The sequence below is a fragment of the Oxyura jamaicensis genome, chromosome 1 (assembly GCF_011077185.1).
Source record: "Oxyura jamaicensis isolate SHBP4307 breed ruddy duck chromosome 1, BPBGC_Ojam_1.0, whole genome shotgun sequence".
NCBI classification, from domain to species: domain Eukaryota; kingdom Metazoa; phylum Chordata; class Aves; order Anseriformes; family Anatidae; genus Oxyura; species Oxyura jamaicensis.
Genome location: NC_048893.1, coordinates 150,820,932 through 150,839,928, shown reverse-complemented (window position 1 = coordinate 150,839,928; position 18,997 = coordinate 150,820,932). Strand labels below are relative to the sequence as shown.

The following is an 18,997-nucleotide window of genomic DNA, read 5'->3' as shown; positions in this document are numbered from 1 at the left end:
AGAAGTTTGTCACATATCAGTAGAAGTGCTGAAATGCCTTTTTTTCTTCCTATCCTTCCTACATTCTTGCTTGGAGTTGCACTCCTTGAAAGAGATGTCTCAGCAGTAAGACAGTAAGAAAATCTCAGCCCTGCTAAGCCGAGTAGGGTGACAGGTAAACTTCCCAGCTTGTAGCAGCAGCGGTTCTGTGTATATCTTAAAAGAATCATTGAGAACATTCTACCAGTGAAATAGTAAACCTATCCTTTAATGTGTACTTGTCGAAAGAAAAAAAAGCCTTTAAATTATTTCTACACAGTTTTAGAGTATGTGGGAAAGTTTCCTGAGCACCCTAAACCTCTTTAAAGTTACATGGTTGCCGAGCAGAGCAGCTCTCTTTGGATGTTTCTACTACCCATGACAGCGGTGGCTGGCTGAGGGGCGTTCGTGGCAGTGGGAATGCCTGGCTGGAAGCGTGGGTGTGCCACTGCTAGGAGCTGAGCCTCTTGGGACCAGCTTTAGGGCCATCCTTTCACAGGTTGCTTGTTTTTCATTTTTCCACACTGTACTTCCCTGTTTGCTGAAGTTAATCACTGGGTTTGGATAGAGGGGGTGATTCAGACTTAGCCCTCGATGCGTTAAGCAACACTGTGTTTAGAGAAACACTTCCTTCTGGCCAACACATGCACCAAGCCGGTGAGGTTCCTACAAGCACCAGCCTTTTTTGTATAGCCACACAGGATCACTGTGCCTTGCTCTTTAGAAAAGCAGCTTTCCCCTTATAACTCAGCTATCAGTATGGAAATCTAACACCTGGAGGGTAATAAAACTTTTAATGGATGTCAACAGAAGGGTCTAATTCTTGTGCTCAGAGTGTGCCCAGGATGACACAGGGATAAAGCAGAAGTCCTTGGGTGACTTCAGAAAGTTATTGTTCAGGGTGTATTAATGGCATTAATTTCTCCACTCCAATTTTGGCTAAATGCTCATATGCATTAATATCAAATTCCTTCTGTTCTGGTTAGTAGCTTCCAAGTAACAGCAGTAAGCAGGGTGGGTTTGTGGCACATCAACACTCAAATCTAAGGCCTCAGTCCCTGAAAACCCTGGAATATTTATCTTTAAGCATATGATTTTCAGTGAAAATAAAGTAATGTTATATTTTGGTTCATGAAGGCCTTCTGAAAAGGATACAAAAGTGGTTGAACTTTTGGCTGCCCTTTGTATGTGCCATGTAATATCGTTTGTGGCCCTGCTTATGTCCTAGAGAATGACAAGCATCCGAGTTACTGCGTAGGAGACACAGAAACAGGAAGGATTGTTAGAACAGAACTTCTGCCACTTCTGCCTAGTCTGTTGGAAAGTGTGAAAGGGAAAAAGTTGTCATATTTATTACAGTCAGTCAAAAAAAATAGAATTTGAAATGTTCACAGTTGCATTTTGTTGCAATAAGTACTCCAAACTGAGGTGCCCTAAATATGCTTGCGAGGGAGACAGAATTGCACAGACACTTAAAACCTGGAAATTGAAGTTTCCACTTGCAGTTCCACTAGATGTCAGCCAAAACTAAGTGACTGAGCACTGCATTTTTGCAGATTCTTGTTTTCTAATCTAGTGAAGCCTGTTGTTGCAAAATATACTGAACAATACTTTTTTGGATGTAGATGGAGACCATCTTCTGGCACCGTAAGTTAACCTGATCAGAGTAAGTCAGCAAACTTGTGCTGGGTATTTGAATTTCTCTTAAATAGATTCCATTAGCAGTGGATTGTTTCCACGTATGTTCCTCTGTGGTAATGCGATCATCTGTAGCTTCCTGGGTAAAGAGTAAAAGGTATTTAAATACTTACTGCCTTTTTCCGTCTGTCTAACTTCATAGCTGTTACCTAATGCTTTGCTCTGCCAGCGCAGAACTTTCCTCTCTTCTTTAGTGCATGGAAACCTTGAACCTCGATAAAACAAATGGAAGAGGTTCCTACTTCTCCCCAAAAAAAGTTTTTCACAAGTCTACTGAACTTGCTTTAGTTTTTGGTGTAGTCACAAGCACAGAAAAACAAGATAAATGCGGGGGTTGATGAAGTGAATTCCTGATACGTTTTTCCCTACTGCCCTGGGTGCAGCAAGGTAATATGGCTAAGTTTTGAGTCGAGTCTTTGAGATTAAGTTCTGTGGAAGCCAGCCTCCTTGCTGGTGCTTCTAAAGTTTTGCTTGATAAATTGCTTGTGGTTGATCCTTTTGTTTAATCTTGCTCACCTAAGGGCAAAAGGCAAGTTTGCTTCGCCTTATAATAGTTCTCCCCTCTACTGAGGTTAGACAATCAAATAAAGCAGCACCTATAGTGGTAAATCTGTAATAGAGAACTACTTCCAATAACAAAGCCATTCCCATATGCCGGCTTCTGCTTTCTCCAAGGGAATTAGTTGCAAGTTGATTTTTTTGGTAGTGAGCGAAAGCTGCTGTAACAGATGGCTGGTGCTTGTTGCTGCAACTTAAACTGCATCTAATTTAGCATTCCCATCCAAATGCAGTAAACCTCTAAGACTGCAAAGGATGCTGTGCTGGAAAGCAGTGGCTGTGTTCTGGAACATCTTCACCGCTAGCAGTGTGCTCATCCAGCAGCCCTGTGCAGAGCAGAGCTTTGAGTCTGTGCATCGGGGCTGTTGATGAAGGATGTAGATGAATAATAGCAATGTGATTTGTTATCAGTAGTGGTGTAACAATCTTCTGATCACTGGGCAAAAGGACAGCAAAAGCTTGGAAAGTAAAACAAAATGACAGTATCAAACAACTGCGTTACATTTCCAGCTTTTTATCTGGGATTTTAATGAAGAGGCCTTTTGGGGGGCTGTAATTAATGTTACTGATTAAAACATAATATGCTGTACACTCAGAAGCTCTTAATAATTAACTATTTTCATGATACATGGAACACAATAACTTAATGGCTTAATTTTGAATGATAGCTTGAGATGTTTCCCTTTGCTTTAATGTGCCGGTTTGTACTACCTAAAATTATCTCAGATGTTTCACTCAAATGGTCTTTATTACAATTAGATTTGTCTGCATGATTGTAAAATTGCTTCTCATATTCCACTGATGTTGTGCTCCAAATAAATTAGAAGAAACATCGTGTGTCTAAGGAGTGCGGTTATGAGATAAGTTGAAATGGAAAAAGCTCGTCTGTAGAAAAAGCTCTAATTTTTGAAAGAAGATGCTGAGAAATCAAGTGAGAAAGTTAAGCCAGTCAGCTGGAAATAAAGAGGTCAGAACTTGGGAGAGGTTTGTGTTCTTGGAACTTTTTAAGTTGCAAATGCAGAAAGTTTCCTCGACTACAAGCTCCAGATTTGAGGGAGAATGAGGATGCACAACAGCAAAGGTTTGTAGGCAGAATTTCTGTTCTAACCAGAAGAAAAGCTTTTTGAACCATATATTAAGAGTCAACTTACAAAGAACAAAACTCTTTGATCACATCCCTCTCTCTTGCTGGGATAAGAGTGTAGGGGGGGATAAAGGAGAATTTTCAGGTCTAAGTACAACTTGATTTCTATCAGAATAAAATGAAACAACTTCATAAAGGGTCAGAAAGGCTTCAAATGAAGAATCGAAGATAGAGGTGGGACCTGGTCATACTTTTCATGTTGCGTTAAGGCTTTTCTCTTTCATATACTTAGATATGAGAACTGGGAAATTTTGTTAAAGGAGTTCTGAGGGCTGATGCTGAATTACATTGGAGATTTAAGCACAAGATGTGAGCATTTGAAGAACTTTCTGATTAGAAGAAGGGAAGGGGCAACTTCAAGATAAAGGAGGGGAGAAAAAGTACTGGGTGACTTTGCGGGGCTGGTAATTTAAGTTGAAGTTCTGTGTACAAAATACAAGATAGTGCAAGTTTTGATCACAATAAAAATACAAAAAAAAAAAGAGTCCTACTGATTCATCCCTTCTAAAACTCGGGAAGTCATAATGATCAGCTACAAGTAGGAAGCTAGTGCTTTATGCAAACTACAGTAATGGTACAAATGACTTCCTGGCTTTGCAAGGAAATGCATGACATTCTTCCTGGCCCTTGCCTCATTCTGGGAGGTGGTAGAGTTGCTGTGAGAGGGTTTTTTTTTTTTTTTTGGTTTATTTCTCTGAAAATACAAAGCTGCCTAAACAAATGAATGCAAATACAATGTAACCCCTTCTAGTTGGTCAGAGGGAGAAATTAGAAGCTTTAGACAAAGCCTTTGCTTTATAAGCATAAAGCGACACCTGAAGCAAAGTGCGTGAATTCCCAGCTGATCCCAGCGAGCCCTTCTACCACCTGAAGCCTTGCTGCTGTAGCCAGTCTTTCCAGGAAAATATAAGAACAGCCTCACAGTGATGCTATCTGTGAATGGGCTAAGGTTGCACCAGGTTTAGGTTGGATATTAGGAAGAACTTTACTGAAAGGGATGTTACATGTTGGAATGGGCTGCCCAGGGAAGTGGCTGGGTCACCATCCCTGGAGGTCTTTAAAAGACGTTTAGATGTAGAGCTTAGGGATATGGTTTAGTGGAGGACTTGTTAGAGTTAGGTCAGAGGTTGGACTGGGTGATCTTGGAGGTCTCTTCCAACCTAGACTATTCTGTGTTGCCGTGGTGTGTATTGTGCTTAAAATGAGATCTGTGACTATACCACGTGGATGTCCTTCCCACTGGTGCTGAGGAACCTCGTGTTTAATAACTGTCTGCAGGGAGTTAATTAACTAGGCTACAGCTGAGAAGCCCCTGACTTCCTGTGGTCCAGGAGAGGAATTGTTGTGTATGATGTGTCCAATGGTGAGTGATCAAGCAGGGTGAGGGGAGGAATGAAGAGCTCTCGAACTTGTGACATCTTGTATGAAAGCTAAAAATGTCTTTCCGGAATTCAGAGTTGGAAACACTTCTGGAATTTTAAAACTCATTTTACTTTATTTGCAGCTTTAGTCAGTTCTCCGTGGTATGATTACTAATGGGACAAAAAGAGTTTCTGGAACATGCAGTTCAGTCTCCCTTCTTGTTAATGTTTGCAGCTCAAATCCAATCCCAGCAATAATGAGGAAAAAGAAGCCCAGACTCATCTGACAAAATCTGATGAGCTCCAGCGCCTGCATTCACAAGCATTATCTGCCTACCAGCAAGAGGATTATGAAGCTGCGATCTCTCTTCTTGATGAAATCTTGGCAGTAAGTGTGAAGTAAAATGATACAGTGAAAGGGAAGTGAGAGCTCCTGTCTGACGTGTATTTTTGTTCAGTAACTTATTCACTAATGTGCAAACACATGGTGTAATTGGCTTAGTTTTGCTGAGCACTGTGAATCCATGCTGAGGCTGGAGAGTGGAGAACGCTGAGTGAGCACTAGCTGCTACAACAAAAAAATCCTTGTTAGGTTTAAAGATAAGACTTCAACAAAGCTTTTGTTGTGGGGTAACTTTCTGATCATCCTCTGCTTTTTCCACAGTTCAGTATTCCTGAAGGAGCTGGGGGTGGGAGGGAGTTGTTCTCCAACCAGGGAAATTTTTGCCAAATACAGGAGGGATGGGTGGCTTTCATCTAGATTTTTCTTTGCTAATATGTAGGCAGTTTGTATGCACTGAATTTGAAACTATATAAAGGGTAGGTATCACTGTGAAGCAGGTACTTTCTTGTCTTGAGAAGAGGAAGTAACAAAAGATCAAGAACATCACCAAGTTAAAAGTGTATATAGCTATCTGTATTCTCACTTCTTCCGTAGGTACCTGTATTTGTTGTTAAATCCCAATCAGTAAAGGTACCCTGACTACTCTACATGGAATACCTCAGCCACGGGGGCAATTTATGTGTCATACAGAAATAAATTAAAAGACAGTTAACGTGCATGTAAAGCACCACAGCAGTTAACATTGATTTGGAATTTACAAGGTTCTAGCTTTTGGTGAGGAAACTGCCAGAGTGTGGGACTTTGTTTGTGGGGAGGGCGTTAGAGAAAACCAGGAAAACCTTGTTCTCTAAAGCCATGGTTTAAAAACAAAGGATGAGACCCAGAAGAAATTCTATAAAATGAGTTATGATAGGCAGTTCCTTTTAAGTAACTATCCTTGCCATACCGTGACATTGTTACCTCTGTATAAATCTTCAGAATCCATATACTGAGGTCAAATCTTGCTTTGCTGAAACTTACTCACATGCTTCTTCCTAGAGGACAACTGACAGCTTGGTCCTTGCTGTTCATTTACTCCTGTTCTTGTGGGAAGATATAATAATTTATGTTTCTGGTATCCTTCCCTAGAGGCTTAGCAGACTGTCTCTGTTCAAGCAGTGCCAGTAGATCTAATTCATCTTCCTGCATGAGCTCATTGAATCACTTACAAATTTTTCAGGCCTTTGTTTTCTGTCTGGGCAGGTGCATCACAGCATCCACCAGGAAGCAGAGATGCTAATTTCATGCGCTCCGCATGCAGCTTGAACCTTATGCTATTGCAGTTGGCAAAATGAAATTTAATGGGATTTTTGTTTTGTTGGGGAGGAACAGAAGCGAAGTGTTATGGACCAAAGTCAAGCTTTAATTTTGATTTCTCAAGGTTTGTGTTTGGGATGCAGAGCTACGGGAACTTCGAGCTGAGTGTTATATAAAGGAAGGGGAGCCAAGCAAAGCCATTAGTGACTTGAAAGCTGCTGCCAAATTAAAGAATGATAACACTGAAGCCTTCTATAAAATAAGCAGGATATACTATCAGCTTGGGGACCATGAATTATCACTCAGGTAATTTCACTGTTTGCTGTAATTATAAGAATCAAGAGAAAATGTGCTGATGTAGGTCATGATAAACCATGAAATATCTATGTTGTCTGTTTTTTTGGATGAAGTAGCAGCTCTGGTCTGGACCTGATAAGGGAAACTCCTTTCCAGAAGCTAAGAACTGTAAAGACATCATGTTTATTCTTGGCAGACCAGCCATCAATGCTGCCTGAACAATTTTTTTTCTGTGGTTTAGATGGCATAGTGTGGAAACAGAGTTGCTTACATTTGCTGCTGTTATTATATTCCTCTGTCCTGGAAGAAAGTGCTTCTCTGAACTTGGAGACTTGTATTTTTAAACCTTGAACCTCCATTCAAGTTAAGTTCACAGTGAAAACAAACTGGTTACCCAGTCCAAACTGTTAACTTCATATTCCTTGTGCTCAGATGGACAAATGATATAATTCTCCTTGTCACACACAAGTGCTTTCTCTGATCTCAGATGCATTTGTTGCATCTTCAGACTCCTTCCAATACCGTTGTGGACCAGAATCCTTTCTGTAAGGTGTGAGGCTGAAAAAACTTGGACTGTTTTCAGCCCAAGTTTTTCTTTTCTTGGCAGCATACGACAAAGGATGGAAATGTCATGTGTGAATATAATGACACAAGATAGATTTTACATCTGGCAAAAAGTTATTTCTGTATGTTCAACATGGTAAACATTAAATAGCTGACTTGTTTGCCTTAGACATCTCTTTTCCAGCATATGAGCTCTCTGGAGCTCACAGCTTATTTTCATGGCAACTTTTGGTATCTGACCGTCACTTAGCCTAGTGATTTCAAGAAGTGCACTCGAGAGAGCTGTCTGAGGAACAGAATAGTACCGGAATGAAAGAATAAGGTTCTTTATTCTTTCCTGATGCTATTTTTTTGAGTCAGAAGATGTACTACTTCAGTAGCTCTTGGATTTGCTGTGTGATTAATCTTGTCTTTCCTTCCAGTTCCTTTCTCTTCCCATAACAAGCTTAATGATTTTCAAATAAGTGGCTTCGTCTGTGCTTAGGAAGAAAATTTAGGAACAAAAAAAAAGATTTTCATCTTGTTCTGAGAATAACACTGTGGTTGTGCTGTGATGACTCTGATATGTTTCTAATGTATATTTATGTATATGTATTAGTTACCCGTAATTTTTGTTCATTTGTGACTGGATTCTGGAGGTTTGTGGTTGTTTAAGACCTTTTCCTATTGTAAAAGGTATGGGTCTTAATCACAGTCTCATTAAATGGTCTTCACAGTGAGAAGTCTGGCTCAGGTTTGGCAGATACTCTGTCAAGCGGAGCTTTGGGCCTTACCTGAGTTTTGTCTGTTCCAAGCAGCATAAAATATGCTTACAACTTAGATATAGTTCCTAATATATCTAAGTTAAACAGAAAGGAAAACTACAGCAGTCTGCTAACTGCTGAATACAATTAATTTTCCAGAGCATATTTTTCTTCTGCTGTTTTATTCAGTTACTAATGTAACACTTTTTGATTTTGGCATATTTAGCAATAAAAAAAAAAGAAAAACAAACAAAAGCAAACATCCCTGTATTTTCTGGAAGGCTTTTTTCACTCACTTTAATTTTTGAATGAAGAGAGATTGTTTAAAGAAGTCACCTGTAGTTTTGGACAGCTTATAGATGCTGCATGATGTCTCTAGATGAAATTCCATAACGTGTGGTGTTTTCTCTTACTTCCTTCTCCCTGTGAAAAGTGAAGTCCGTGAGTGCCTGAAGCTTGACCAAGACCATAAGCAATGTTTTTCTCTCTATAAGCAAGTAAAGAAACTCAATAAGCAGATTGAGTCAGCAGAAGAATTCATCAGAGAAGGCAGGTAAGTGTTCATTGTTGTATGTTAAAATCACTACCAAGGCACCAACTAATTATTGACTGAGGAGCTGATTAAGTAATGCTTTTTGCATCTGTCAGTTGAAGTGGATAACTGAGCACAGCTCTCAAATTACAATTAAAATAAATATTGACTCGTAGTCAATTCTGAATCCTTTCTGATACCACTTTGTCTCTTTGCATACTTTATGGAGCAGGTATTAAGACCAAGGTAGGGATAATGTTTGTTAACTCTCAGGTATTGTAGGACCTAATCTTCAGACTAAAGACACCAAGCACTTCTACAGCGCCTTGAAAGCTAAAGTGGATCTAGCTGATAGGTCTTTTTTATCTACCTTGTGTAATGCGTCTCTGTTCTGTTACTTCTTGCTTCATTTCAGTTTTATACGTTCCCAAGTGTGCAACGTCCAACCGTAAGAAGCCCTAGCAAGTGATTAAACATTGTCAGGGTGGCTCTTTAAAAGGAAGTGCATCAGGGAAAGCGAATCAGCACAACTGAAGGCTGTTTTATTAAGTCAGCAGTCCACTTGGGCTCTTTTCACTTTAGTCTTCTCTTTAATTCAGTATCAGCACATTTTCAGGGACTCTTCTGAGAGCTTGAATTTCTTCTAGCTTGTGGCCGCCCGAGCTCAATCACCACTTGCATATTTAGGTGAGCGTTCAAATCTATTTCTCATTAACTGTAGAACTTCAGTATCTTTAAACCTTCACAGCAAAAATACATTTTGCTATGCTGAGAAGAATGTAAGGAGAAAGCTTCCTGGTTCAAACTGGCCTAAGACTTTTTTTTTGGCACCACAGAAGGCAAATAGTACAGTGCTCATGCCAAGACAGTCCATCTTGAATGTCAAAAAGGAAAAGGGAGAAGCTTTTTTTTTTTTTTGCAAGTGCTGAATGGGATATTGGGCAGGAAACAAATCTAGACACTTCTGTCGGTGCACTCTGTGGGATGGCAGTCATGGTGTTCTGCAAAAACCTGCTAGGCATAGTGCCTGCTCTCCTGTTTTGAAGCACAGGAGAGGAAACGGGAATACAATTCTTAAAATGGTTGAAAGTTTTTTTCATAATGTTGCCTCACATCCTGCCTTTAAGACCAGTATAGCCAAGGTATGTTGTCAGAAGGATGTGAAAATCTGAATTTAAAAATTTCAACAGCTGTAAATAAATTGCAACAGCCCAAAGTAGTTATTACATTTCATAATAGTGTGCTCTATAATTAAAACAGGTATGAAGATGCTATCAATAAATATGACTCTGTTATGAAAACTGAGCCAGACGTCCCAATTTATGCTACTCGTGCCAAAGAAAGGATCTGTCACTGTTTGTCAAAGGTAATTCTTGCTTCCACTTGCCTCTCCAAATTTCTTTAAAAACAGAACAAAGAACTCCACCCATGAACGTGATTTTACTTTCTCCTTGTTAGAATCAGCAGGCTACAGAAGCCATAAAAGTTTGTACAGAAGTTCTGCAACTGGAATCAACCAATGTGAATGCCCTGAAAGACAGAGCAGAAGCTTATTTGTTGGAAGACCTGTACGAAGAAGGTACAGTTGTTGTATGCATCTTAATTCCTGTGTTTTGGTGGGCACTTAAAATGCAGTTAGTGTTTCAAAAATTTTTAACATGCGCTTTGATTCCACACTACGTTGTTATCCCTAATCAGCACTGGTAGTAGCACATTTACAAAAATATCTGCTGTTAATTTTGTCTTGATTAGTTTAAGTGCTATGTACTTGTTTTAGCTAGAGTGTTCTTTACAACAGTGGGCTGTGTTCAGGATCCTTTATGAGAGCATACAGCTTATTCAGACTTGAATACATTCTACATAAACAGTGTCAGAACTGCATTTATAGATAATACCTAATTATGCTTCGGGTCATACAAACCCATTTTAGGAGCTTCCTGTTAACGTCCGTAGATGACAGTATGAAACAAGACTGTCCTATACCCTATACGTGCTCAGATCAGAGGAGGGGAGGCCATTGTTTCACCTCTGTGGGTCTCTGTAATGCTGCCAAGAGCAGTAAACTGATTCTGTTCTTGAAACTGCATTTGCTGTGTGGGCTTTGTGTAAAACACATACCAGAGTTTAGTTTTTTGTTAGACTGGCAGCAAAGTGCCATGTGGAGGAAGAGGTTCCTGTGGAGCTTTGCTTTGCTGGGGTGGTGGAGGTGTGCCGACAAGGCTCACAGCGCTGGCTGTGGGAAAGCAGCTTTGTAACAGCACGGACTGGGTGAATGGTGAAGGCATTATCTACAGGTAGAAGCCAGTGGCATGAGGAAATCCTAGCTCACAGTTCTGTTCTTGTGTGGTATAGGGTGTGGGAGCTGAGTTTCAGCCTTCCCTGCATTTCCTCCTGGCTGACTGAGGAGACAACACAGGCCAGCTGCCTCAGCTGGACTTGCCCTGTACTCTAGCAGGCATCCTTGCTGTTGAATGTCACCTACATCAACATTATCAGTACTCATTTTCCAAGTGGTAGTGGTTGCAAGTGCCCTTTGAAATCAGATAGCCCTCTTCCATTTCAGAGAGCACATGAAACATGTGATGGCTTTTCTTTTTCCTGCACTCAGCTCTGTAGGTAGCCTGTAGGCAGTGAGACTGAGAATCAGTTGTAGAGCAGGGAAGCAACAAAAGGGATGAGTCTTCAAGTGCTGCCTCCCCAAAACACACCCACGTGCCATCGCCCCGGATCTTCCAGCCAAGGATGTTGCTGGGGTTGTGCTGGACCCGCTGGCCATTCCTCCCCTCCTGGAAGACCAAGTACCACGGGGCTGTTACTCGGTCCATATGCAGCCCTGGAAAACAGGGACTGAGTAATCGGTGTCTGAGTACACCATTATGTTGTTCTGTAGCTTCCTTAGGAGTACTAAGTGCTCATGTACTATAAAAATCTTCAAAATTTAATTCAGTGAATCTCATTTCCACGGGAAGCCAGGCTTAAGAAAGAGACTCGAGCAATCCGTCTGTTCCGTCCCCCGGTGCTCACTCATGCAGTGGTTTTGGAAGCCTTGGGCTGCTTCAGTGAAACGCGATAAAGGAGAGGACTTGTAGGCTTTAAATCTGCTGGAAAACTAGCTCCATTAATTTTATACTCCTAGAACATTTTTCCTTTTCTGTATTCTGGATTTTCAGCTTTACAACCGAACCAAAAAACACTCTTCGATTTAAACATCCAGACAGCAGTTCTCAGTAATGGCATGCTCGGACTTTTTTTGTCTTTTGAGGAAATGAATCAGAGATGATGTTGCTCACCTCTTGAAGTAAACGTCACAAATGACGCTTATTTTACTATTTTCTTGGCCTTCTTGACTCAAATACTTGAAAACAAGGTGTAAAGAGGACCTGAATGGCTTCAGGCAGCCCTTTTTGGCAGCCCTGTAGGCTTTGTGCTCCTGAAGTGACCTAGTCCTGGGCCTTCTCTGCTGAGGCTGGCAAGCCTTCTTCCTTGTAAGAAAGGGTGGAAGGCAGCAGCATTTCTGAGAACATCTAATGACCTTTATACAAAAAGGTGGCTTAAGTGAGAACAACAACTGTCATTCTGTTTTTCTTGGGATAGACTTTTTATAGCTTTGTCACTTTAGGTTGACGCTGCAGTTGTAAACAAAGCCTTAGGAATGTTTCACAGCGGTGATGCCCCCTTTGTCAGGCATTTTCCCATCTTTTTTTTTTTTTTTTTTTGCAACTCAGTACAGCAGAAGAAAACTCAGTCACCGTTGGGAAAACCAGATTTACAAATGACTAGAAAACATTTCCCCAGAACGAGTTCTGTAACAAGGCGTAGCACACACGCACGGAGCAGGCTTGGTCGTGTGCCTGGAGCCAGTGCCTCCCTGTTAGGGCACGTAGGGGAATGCAGGGAGGATGGGCCTGGGATCGGGGAGAGCCAGTGTCCAGGACTGGAGCCCATGGGCATGGCCTGGCCTGGCTCCTGAGGGGTCACCACGCTCCTCCAAATCCCCCCATTTCCCTGCTTTCCTTCTGCCCTTGATGGCAGCAGGATGGCTGCAGTTACTCTGCTTCCCGATAGTGCCTCCATGAACAGTGTCACAGTTCCTCAATGTTCCTCTGCCTGAAGGTGTCTTCACTTACCCTTCAGTTTCAACTGCTGTAAAATGATGGCTGATTTCCCTCTGCTGTAGAGAACAGTCGAGTAATTAAAATCATAGTCTCATATTTAAAGTGGTAAATTGATTCGCTTTCTCCCCTCAGTAGAACTTCAAGCTGGAGGCACCTATTTCCTGTTTAAGGACAGGAAATTTCTAAGTGCTTATAATTCAAAACTTGGAAGGAGATTATTGTTAAACGTTCAAGATGCACTTGAGGATGTATAGCCGAGCCCTGATTCCCATTAAATGGTTTTAATTACTTCATAATCACATGGGATCCAGGGCTTGTCTATGAAGACAGATGTGTAATGAATCCCTTTCTGACGCTACCCTGTAAGCACAGGAGTCTGTTAGTCTATCAAGTTTCCAGCACAAGTTCTTTCAAAGAGGAGAAAAGCATTTGCTGCTTCAGAACTGCTCAGGACGTGTTTTGTCTCCCCACCCTAGTGCTGTGCAGGAGGCAGTCTCTGCTCCTGTAAGCAGTGCACTTTCAGTTACTGCTCTAGCAGAGCTGGCAAGGACATAAATTGCCTGCAGTTACTCAGGTTTGGTAGAAAAATAATTCTTAGTCGCTTGGTTTCAAAGATGCAGGCAAGATAGGAAAGCCAGCTAAGATGTTTAGAAACACGATGCAATTGCTGCTTCAGAGGTTGTGAAGACACTTGTACTGAGAGCAGGGGAGATGTGACTGAAGCACTTAAACAGAAATGGGTTCTAGAAACTGGTTGTTCCTTTCCTCTTGTGGGACCATGTGAAAGTAAGAATGTCCTCTGCAGCAGCAGGCCAGTAAGAAGAAAGGATGGTTCTTGTACAGTCTTCGGAGGCATCAGTGCTTTTAGAAACGGTGGCTGAGAGCAACTGAGTATCTCACTCAGTGTACCTGGAATGAGTACGAAGTCTCCTGCTCTCCTCAGAGTATTGTTGTCAGCGGGGAGCTGTTGTCCTGCTTCAAAGGCGCCTGGTCCCAGCCCTCACCCCGCACGTGTGGGCAGAGCTCAGCTCTGAGTGAGAAAAATGCCCGCAGTGGGGGACACGGTCAAAACTGGAGCCTCTCCAGCTGGAGGAGTACAAAACGTACTTCCAGTCGGGTGTGCTGGAGGCACTCCCTCAGGAGTGTGCAGCACTACAAAACATAAAACTGACCTTCCCATACACTAAATATTTGCAGCCTTTAAGTAGGGGAGTCAGTTTCGAAAGCCAGTACTCTCACTGCAAACACTTGCCCCTTAAGCAGCTTGGTTGCCAGCTGTGGGGCGTGCTGTAGAGAGAGAAAAAAATCTTGGGGTGATAAAAGAGCGTAATGACACCCCTCCATTTTTATTTTGATCAGTTTCATCAGTACGTATTAGGCACGTGCGTTCGTGTAGGCTCCTGTTTGTTTTTTTTTTTTAACGACTGGTCAAAGTGTTAAAAGTACCAGCTGAAAGCAGGATCCAGCAGCAAGTAACAGCGTCTGGTGGTGTGAAAACAAATAGAAACTTAGTTTTGCTTGTAACAGCACATGAAATTGTTGGGGCACTGGAAATACTTCTTGGATTTTTTTTTTCAATAACCAAAACAAGATTGCAGTGGTATCAGATGTCTGAATAGCACAGATTCATTAGCACTTCCTGCTGTCTTGCTCAGAAACAGTGGAAAACAAATGTAACACCTGCTGAGAAATAGCATCTGCTTGGAAATGATCTGATGCAAGTACTTTGGCTAACTTGAGAAACCTGGGAGACTTGGATCTGCAAATGAGACTTGGAGGATTGTGACAGTGAAAGAGGAGCAGTCTCATTAAAGGCTTCAACAGTTGCCTCCCTTGATAAATCTCGGTATCAAAGAATACTTAAAATTGGTGTCTTAAGCATTCGGTTACCACTTACAATAATAATATGGTTTATGTCAAAAAAGGTATAGAAATGAGATCTCTTCAAAATTCATGAGTGCATTACGGCACCTCTCTTGCTCTCCCGCTTCTATTTCAAGAGTTGCATTTGCCGGGGATGAAAGCGTGCCTCTGGGGTAGTAGGGGAGACACAACAGAACACCCAAAGCTTAAAATGCAGAAAAATGTAGCTGTCTGCAGAAAATATCTATACTGAGGCATAAAAGGAAAGTGTTTGTCTTTCACTAAGTGCCATAATTGTGGTGTTGCATAAATGCATTTACTGGTAATCTGAAATGTGTCTTTGTTAGAGAGACTTTCTGTCGTGTTGAGCGCACGTGGTGGGAGAAGGAACCTTCATGTAAAGAGACTGTATAATGCCTCCCTGCAACTGCACGGCAACGCGTGGGACTAACGCTGTGCAGCTGGCTCTTCAATTACGGCACTGAAACTTCCTCATTCCTGTTGTGTCCCAGTCTAGCCGCTCATTATGTTCGTCCATAGGACTTCGTAGCATCTCGAAGAGCATTCTGACTGGCTGCTAATAGCCTCTCTTCTCCTCCCTTTCCAAAACGTGCAATGAATCTAAAGAAAGAAAACTACCTAATGTATATGTGAAAGAGAACCTCCTCTTCGCTAGCGATTCCTAACTTGAAAACAGCACATTTGGCAAGTTAAGGTTCCACTGTCTATAAGTAGTAATAGCAGGACTTCAGGTTTGAAGAGTGTTTGAGTTCTTGTTGTTGAAGTTTGTGAGGAGTTATGTCAGGCTTTTTTCATTTTCTTTCACAAAGCTATTAAGGACTACGAAACTGCTCAAGCCAATAGTGAAAATGACCAGCAGATCCGGGAGGGGCTCGAGCGAGCCCAGAGGATGTTGAAGCAGTCACAGAAGAGAGATTACTATAAAATTTTAGGAGTAAAAAGGTGAGACCTCAATACCTGGGACGATGGCGTGGATGTTGGTTGTTAAACTAGCATATGTTGCAAGCCGATGGCTCGCGTTTGTTCTGCTGCACGTTGTTTTTTGTTCATGTTTTACCACCTTCGCTTCTCCACTGTACTAGATTAGCTCTTCAGTAGCATTTGTTTAAAATTTGAAATGAATGAATAGAAACTACCATGGAGAAGGAAGGAATTACCTTAGCAAGAAATCTGTAGTATAGATGATCAAAAGTGAGGTGAATGACCTGGGAACAAATGAGGACTGGACAGAATTACTTAAAGCAAGAAAAATCAAATTGTGGCAGATATGATGATAGATTAGGAGAGTTTAAAAGGACTGAATGAAAGAGGTATTTGAAATGCTTCTGCCACTAACCTAGAAAAACTAACAGCTTCTCTTTGTAAAGAGAACCAAACAGATGTTCAGTTCTGAACCAGTGTTGGTCATCTTCCTAATGGTGAACTAATTCAATCTCTGCACTTTTTGTTTCACCTTACTGTAAATCCTGCAGACTGGGAGCTGTACGGTGTATAGTAGCTGGTAGTAGCACCTTTCCAAAGAGCAAATGGAGAGTGAAACAAAGAGGAGTCTTGATTTAAAGCTGAGATCTCCGTCCTCTGTTTTTATGTAAATGACCAATATCACCTTAAGGTTAAATAGAATCTCATAATTTTCCTGATGCCCTTAATTACTCTCTAAGTATTCACAATAAGCCTGTAGATTCAGTAGTGTGGCATGTGAATGATTAGAGGACTTATAAGTGACCTACAATTTTATCCCTTCAGAAACGCCAGAAAGCAAGAAATCATAAAAGCGTACAGAAAGCTGGCGTCCCAGTGGCACCCTGACAACTTCCAGAGCGAGGAAGAAAAGAAGAAAGCAGAGAAAAAATTCATTGATATAGCAGCTGCTAAGGAAGTTCTTACTGACCCGGGTAAGGATCGTTCTTACGCAGTGACTTTACTTTAGGACTTCTTTATGACTGTAAAAATGCAGCGAGTGTAAGATAGAACAAATATTCCAGGTTCCCTTTTCCTGCTCTCCAGCTCACTAACACTTGCATCCCATCCGTTGCATGATGTCAGACAAAAACCTGGAATTACTTATTGTTTCAGTGACTTCTGTTTCAAATCAAATAAAAATGGTTATTTGATTATTTCAGAGGTATCTTTTGGGGATATAATCTTGCAGAAGCTTCCAGGACCACTTAACTCTGGAGACGCTTACTGTAAGGACATGGGTGTCTCCTCCTGCCTAAAGTTCTGATGCAAACTTACTTCAGGTGCTGTCAATCTAAATTATTCCAGAGAGAGCCTGAAAACTGGCTTTGTTGCTGTGTGGAACAAAGCCCGGGTGGAACAGAGCATTGCCCCAGGAACGGGACTGGGTTCTTGGCTCCCATCGGCCTGCGGGACAGGGAGCAGAAGCAAGGAGCCCTCTGTTGGGTCTGGCTGTCTGCTGGTCAGCTTCAGGGGAGGGGGGAAAGAGCATGGAGAGTGCTCTGACCCTGTGGTGCGGTGGCTGTTCTGTAATTCACTGGTGGAGAAGAACTGGCAGGATAGCGTGCTCCGACTGTCCCGAGTGGTGCAGCTGTGAGGGAATAAATACAATGAACTCACCAAGGACAAAATGTCCCATTTATCTGTGGGACTTAGTTGTTCCAAGTGTGACTGACCTGTCCCTTCTGAAATTTCAGCATGTGCTGTTGGACAGCTGGGTACTGTCTTGCCTTGCAGTAAGCTAAACGATTTGATGGCCTTAGTACAGGGTTCTGACAGAGTTGGAGTCTCTTCTCCTCTGCCAGTGTCCTGGAGAGCTTTGAAAAACTCAGAAGGAATTAGACGAGTTCCTACAAATGCTGCCAATACAAGTGGTAACAGCAGTTTTCTGTCTCGGGGTGGTTCTGAACCACTTGGGTTTTCAGAGATGCTGTGCGTTGCTGTCCTGACTACAGGGCCATCATTCCACCTTGTTTCTTCTTCTTTCAGAAATGAGGCGGAAATTTGACGCAGGAGAGGACCCACTGGATGCAGAGAGTCAGCAGGGTGGGGGCAACCCTTTCCACAGGAACTGGAACACGTGGCAAGGATTCAATCCCTTTGGTTCTGGAGGAGGACCATTTACATTCAAATTTCACTTCAGTTAAGAGCCAAGACTGTTTCCGGGTGGCTGCTGCTGTTTTTTACTTAATTCGTTCAAAAAAGAAAAATAAAAACTCTCTCTCAGTACAAGACCCAAAATCTTAATCTCTAATGTTGTCCTTAACCCAGAGTCTTACTGCACTAGAAGAAAGCTCCTCCTTTCTTTTAGCGTTCAAAGGGTTTGCTTTGTGGTGAGCTTGATGAGTTTATGCTGGTGGGGGGGAGGTCGAGCAAGGGCTTTGTTACAGCCTCGGTGTTTGTTCTGGATGTGCAGGAAACGTTCATCCCTATGGGTGGAAAAATCAGTAAGAGGCTATTTAGGGCAACGCTTAAACGCATCTTTAGGACTCAAGTATATGCTTAAAGGTAAAAATGCATGTAAATATTTTCCTGAAGCTGGGCCTAATAGACGTGGAACGGGTAGTTACACTAGTCCCTACATTAACAAATCGTTAGTCGTCGTGCTCGGCAGGATGATCCATTGCTCAGTGTTCTTTATCGGAAACCCCAGTGACCACCTGTTGTATTACTGTCGGCGGTGCCATAGCTAGAGTGAAGAGGCTGAGCGAGCCTGAACAATCTTTTAAAGAAGATCACTTGTAAGTAACAATATTTGAAAACGTCTGTTCACTTTATTCGTTAACCTGAAATTGAGATTTCCTTGGCAGCAATTGTCAAACATGGAAGTTTTAAAAAAAAACAAGACACAATACACCTGTTTGGTGGTGGTTGGTTTTTTTTCTGAAGACTGTTTCTGTGATTTGGAATGCTTAAGTATCATTTCTGAGTAGTTTGCACTTTAACAAAATATCTGCTTTGAGATTTGAGCAAAAACAGTGTGGTGCGACATTCCCCCAGCTGTGCAGCAGTTTGTTACTTCTCTGTACCTCAAACTCAGTCCATACAGGTTGTGAGGTGAGTGTGTGAACTGCAGGAGTAAAATACTAACTGGAGTCTTCCCCATTTAATGCTACTTAATTTCTCTTGGGTGATGCAAGGGTGCATTGATCCTATGTGAAACTGCTTGAAGTAGTTTGTGTGCGTTGTGTAACAGCCACAGTACTGCAAAAACAGCTGCCTGCGCACAGGAAGGTCTGACTTCTCCTTAGCCAGGAGTCTGGTTTATTCTTCCCATACGCACGCAGCTAAGGCTGGGTTCGTGCTCTGTGGAACTGTGCGTGAGCTGAGAGGCAGTGCCAGGACCGGAGCTGCTGCAAGAAAGAGGTCTTCTCATTCTGTAGCTGAATACACCGAAGCTACTGACAAGTTTCCCCAGCAGCCACTTTATTAGAATGCAGTGGCAGTCAAACAAAGCAAATAAAGCCTTCCATCTGAAAGGGAT

At 42.0% G+C, this 18,997-nt stretch overlaps 1 protein-coding gene and 1 long non-coding RNA gene across 2 annotated transcripts in view; one reads left to right on the top strand and one right to left on the bottom strand.

The window, feature by feature from the left end:
* DNAJC3 (DnaJ heat shock protein family (Hsp40) member C3) overlaps positions 1-17,754 on the top strand; it is a 30,126-nt gene extending 12,372 nt beyond the window's left edge. The window contains exons 5-12 of the mRNA XM_035319214.1: positions 5,015-5,167; positions 6,543-6,724; positions 8,456-8,575; positions 9,815-9,920; positions 10,013-10,133; positions 15,363-15,495; positions 16,300-16,448; positions 17,503-17,754. Coding sequence (XP_035175105.1) covers positions 5,015-5,167; positions 6,543-6,724; positions 8,456-8,575; positions 9,815-9,920; positions 10,013-10,133; positions 15,363-15,495; positions 16,300-16,448; positions 17,503-17,660 — 1,122 coding nt within the window. The 3' untranslated portion in view covers positions 17,661-17,754. The remainder of the gene's footprint in view (positions 1-5,014; positions 5,168-6,542; positions 6,725-8,455; positions 8,576-9,814; positions 9,921-10,012; positions 10,134-15,362; positions 15,496-16,299; positions 16,449-17,502) is intronic.
* Positions 765-7,101, bottom strand: LOC118162810. The gene is made up of 3 exons (XR_004748644.1): positions 7,090-7,101; positions 3,433-3,436; positions 765-897 (listed from the first exon to the last, which is right to left on the bottom strand). It is a non-coding gene; the product is annotated as an uncharacterized LOC118162810 (long non-coding RNA).
* Positions 17,755-18,997: the final 1,243 nt, after the last annotated feature.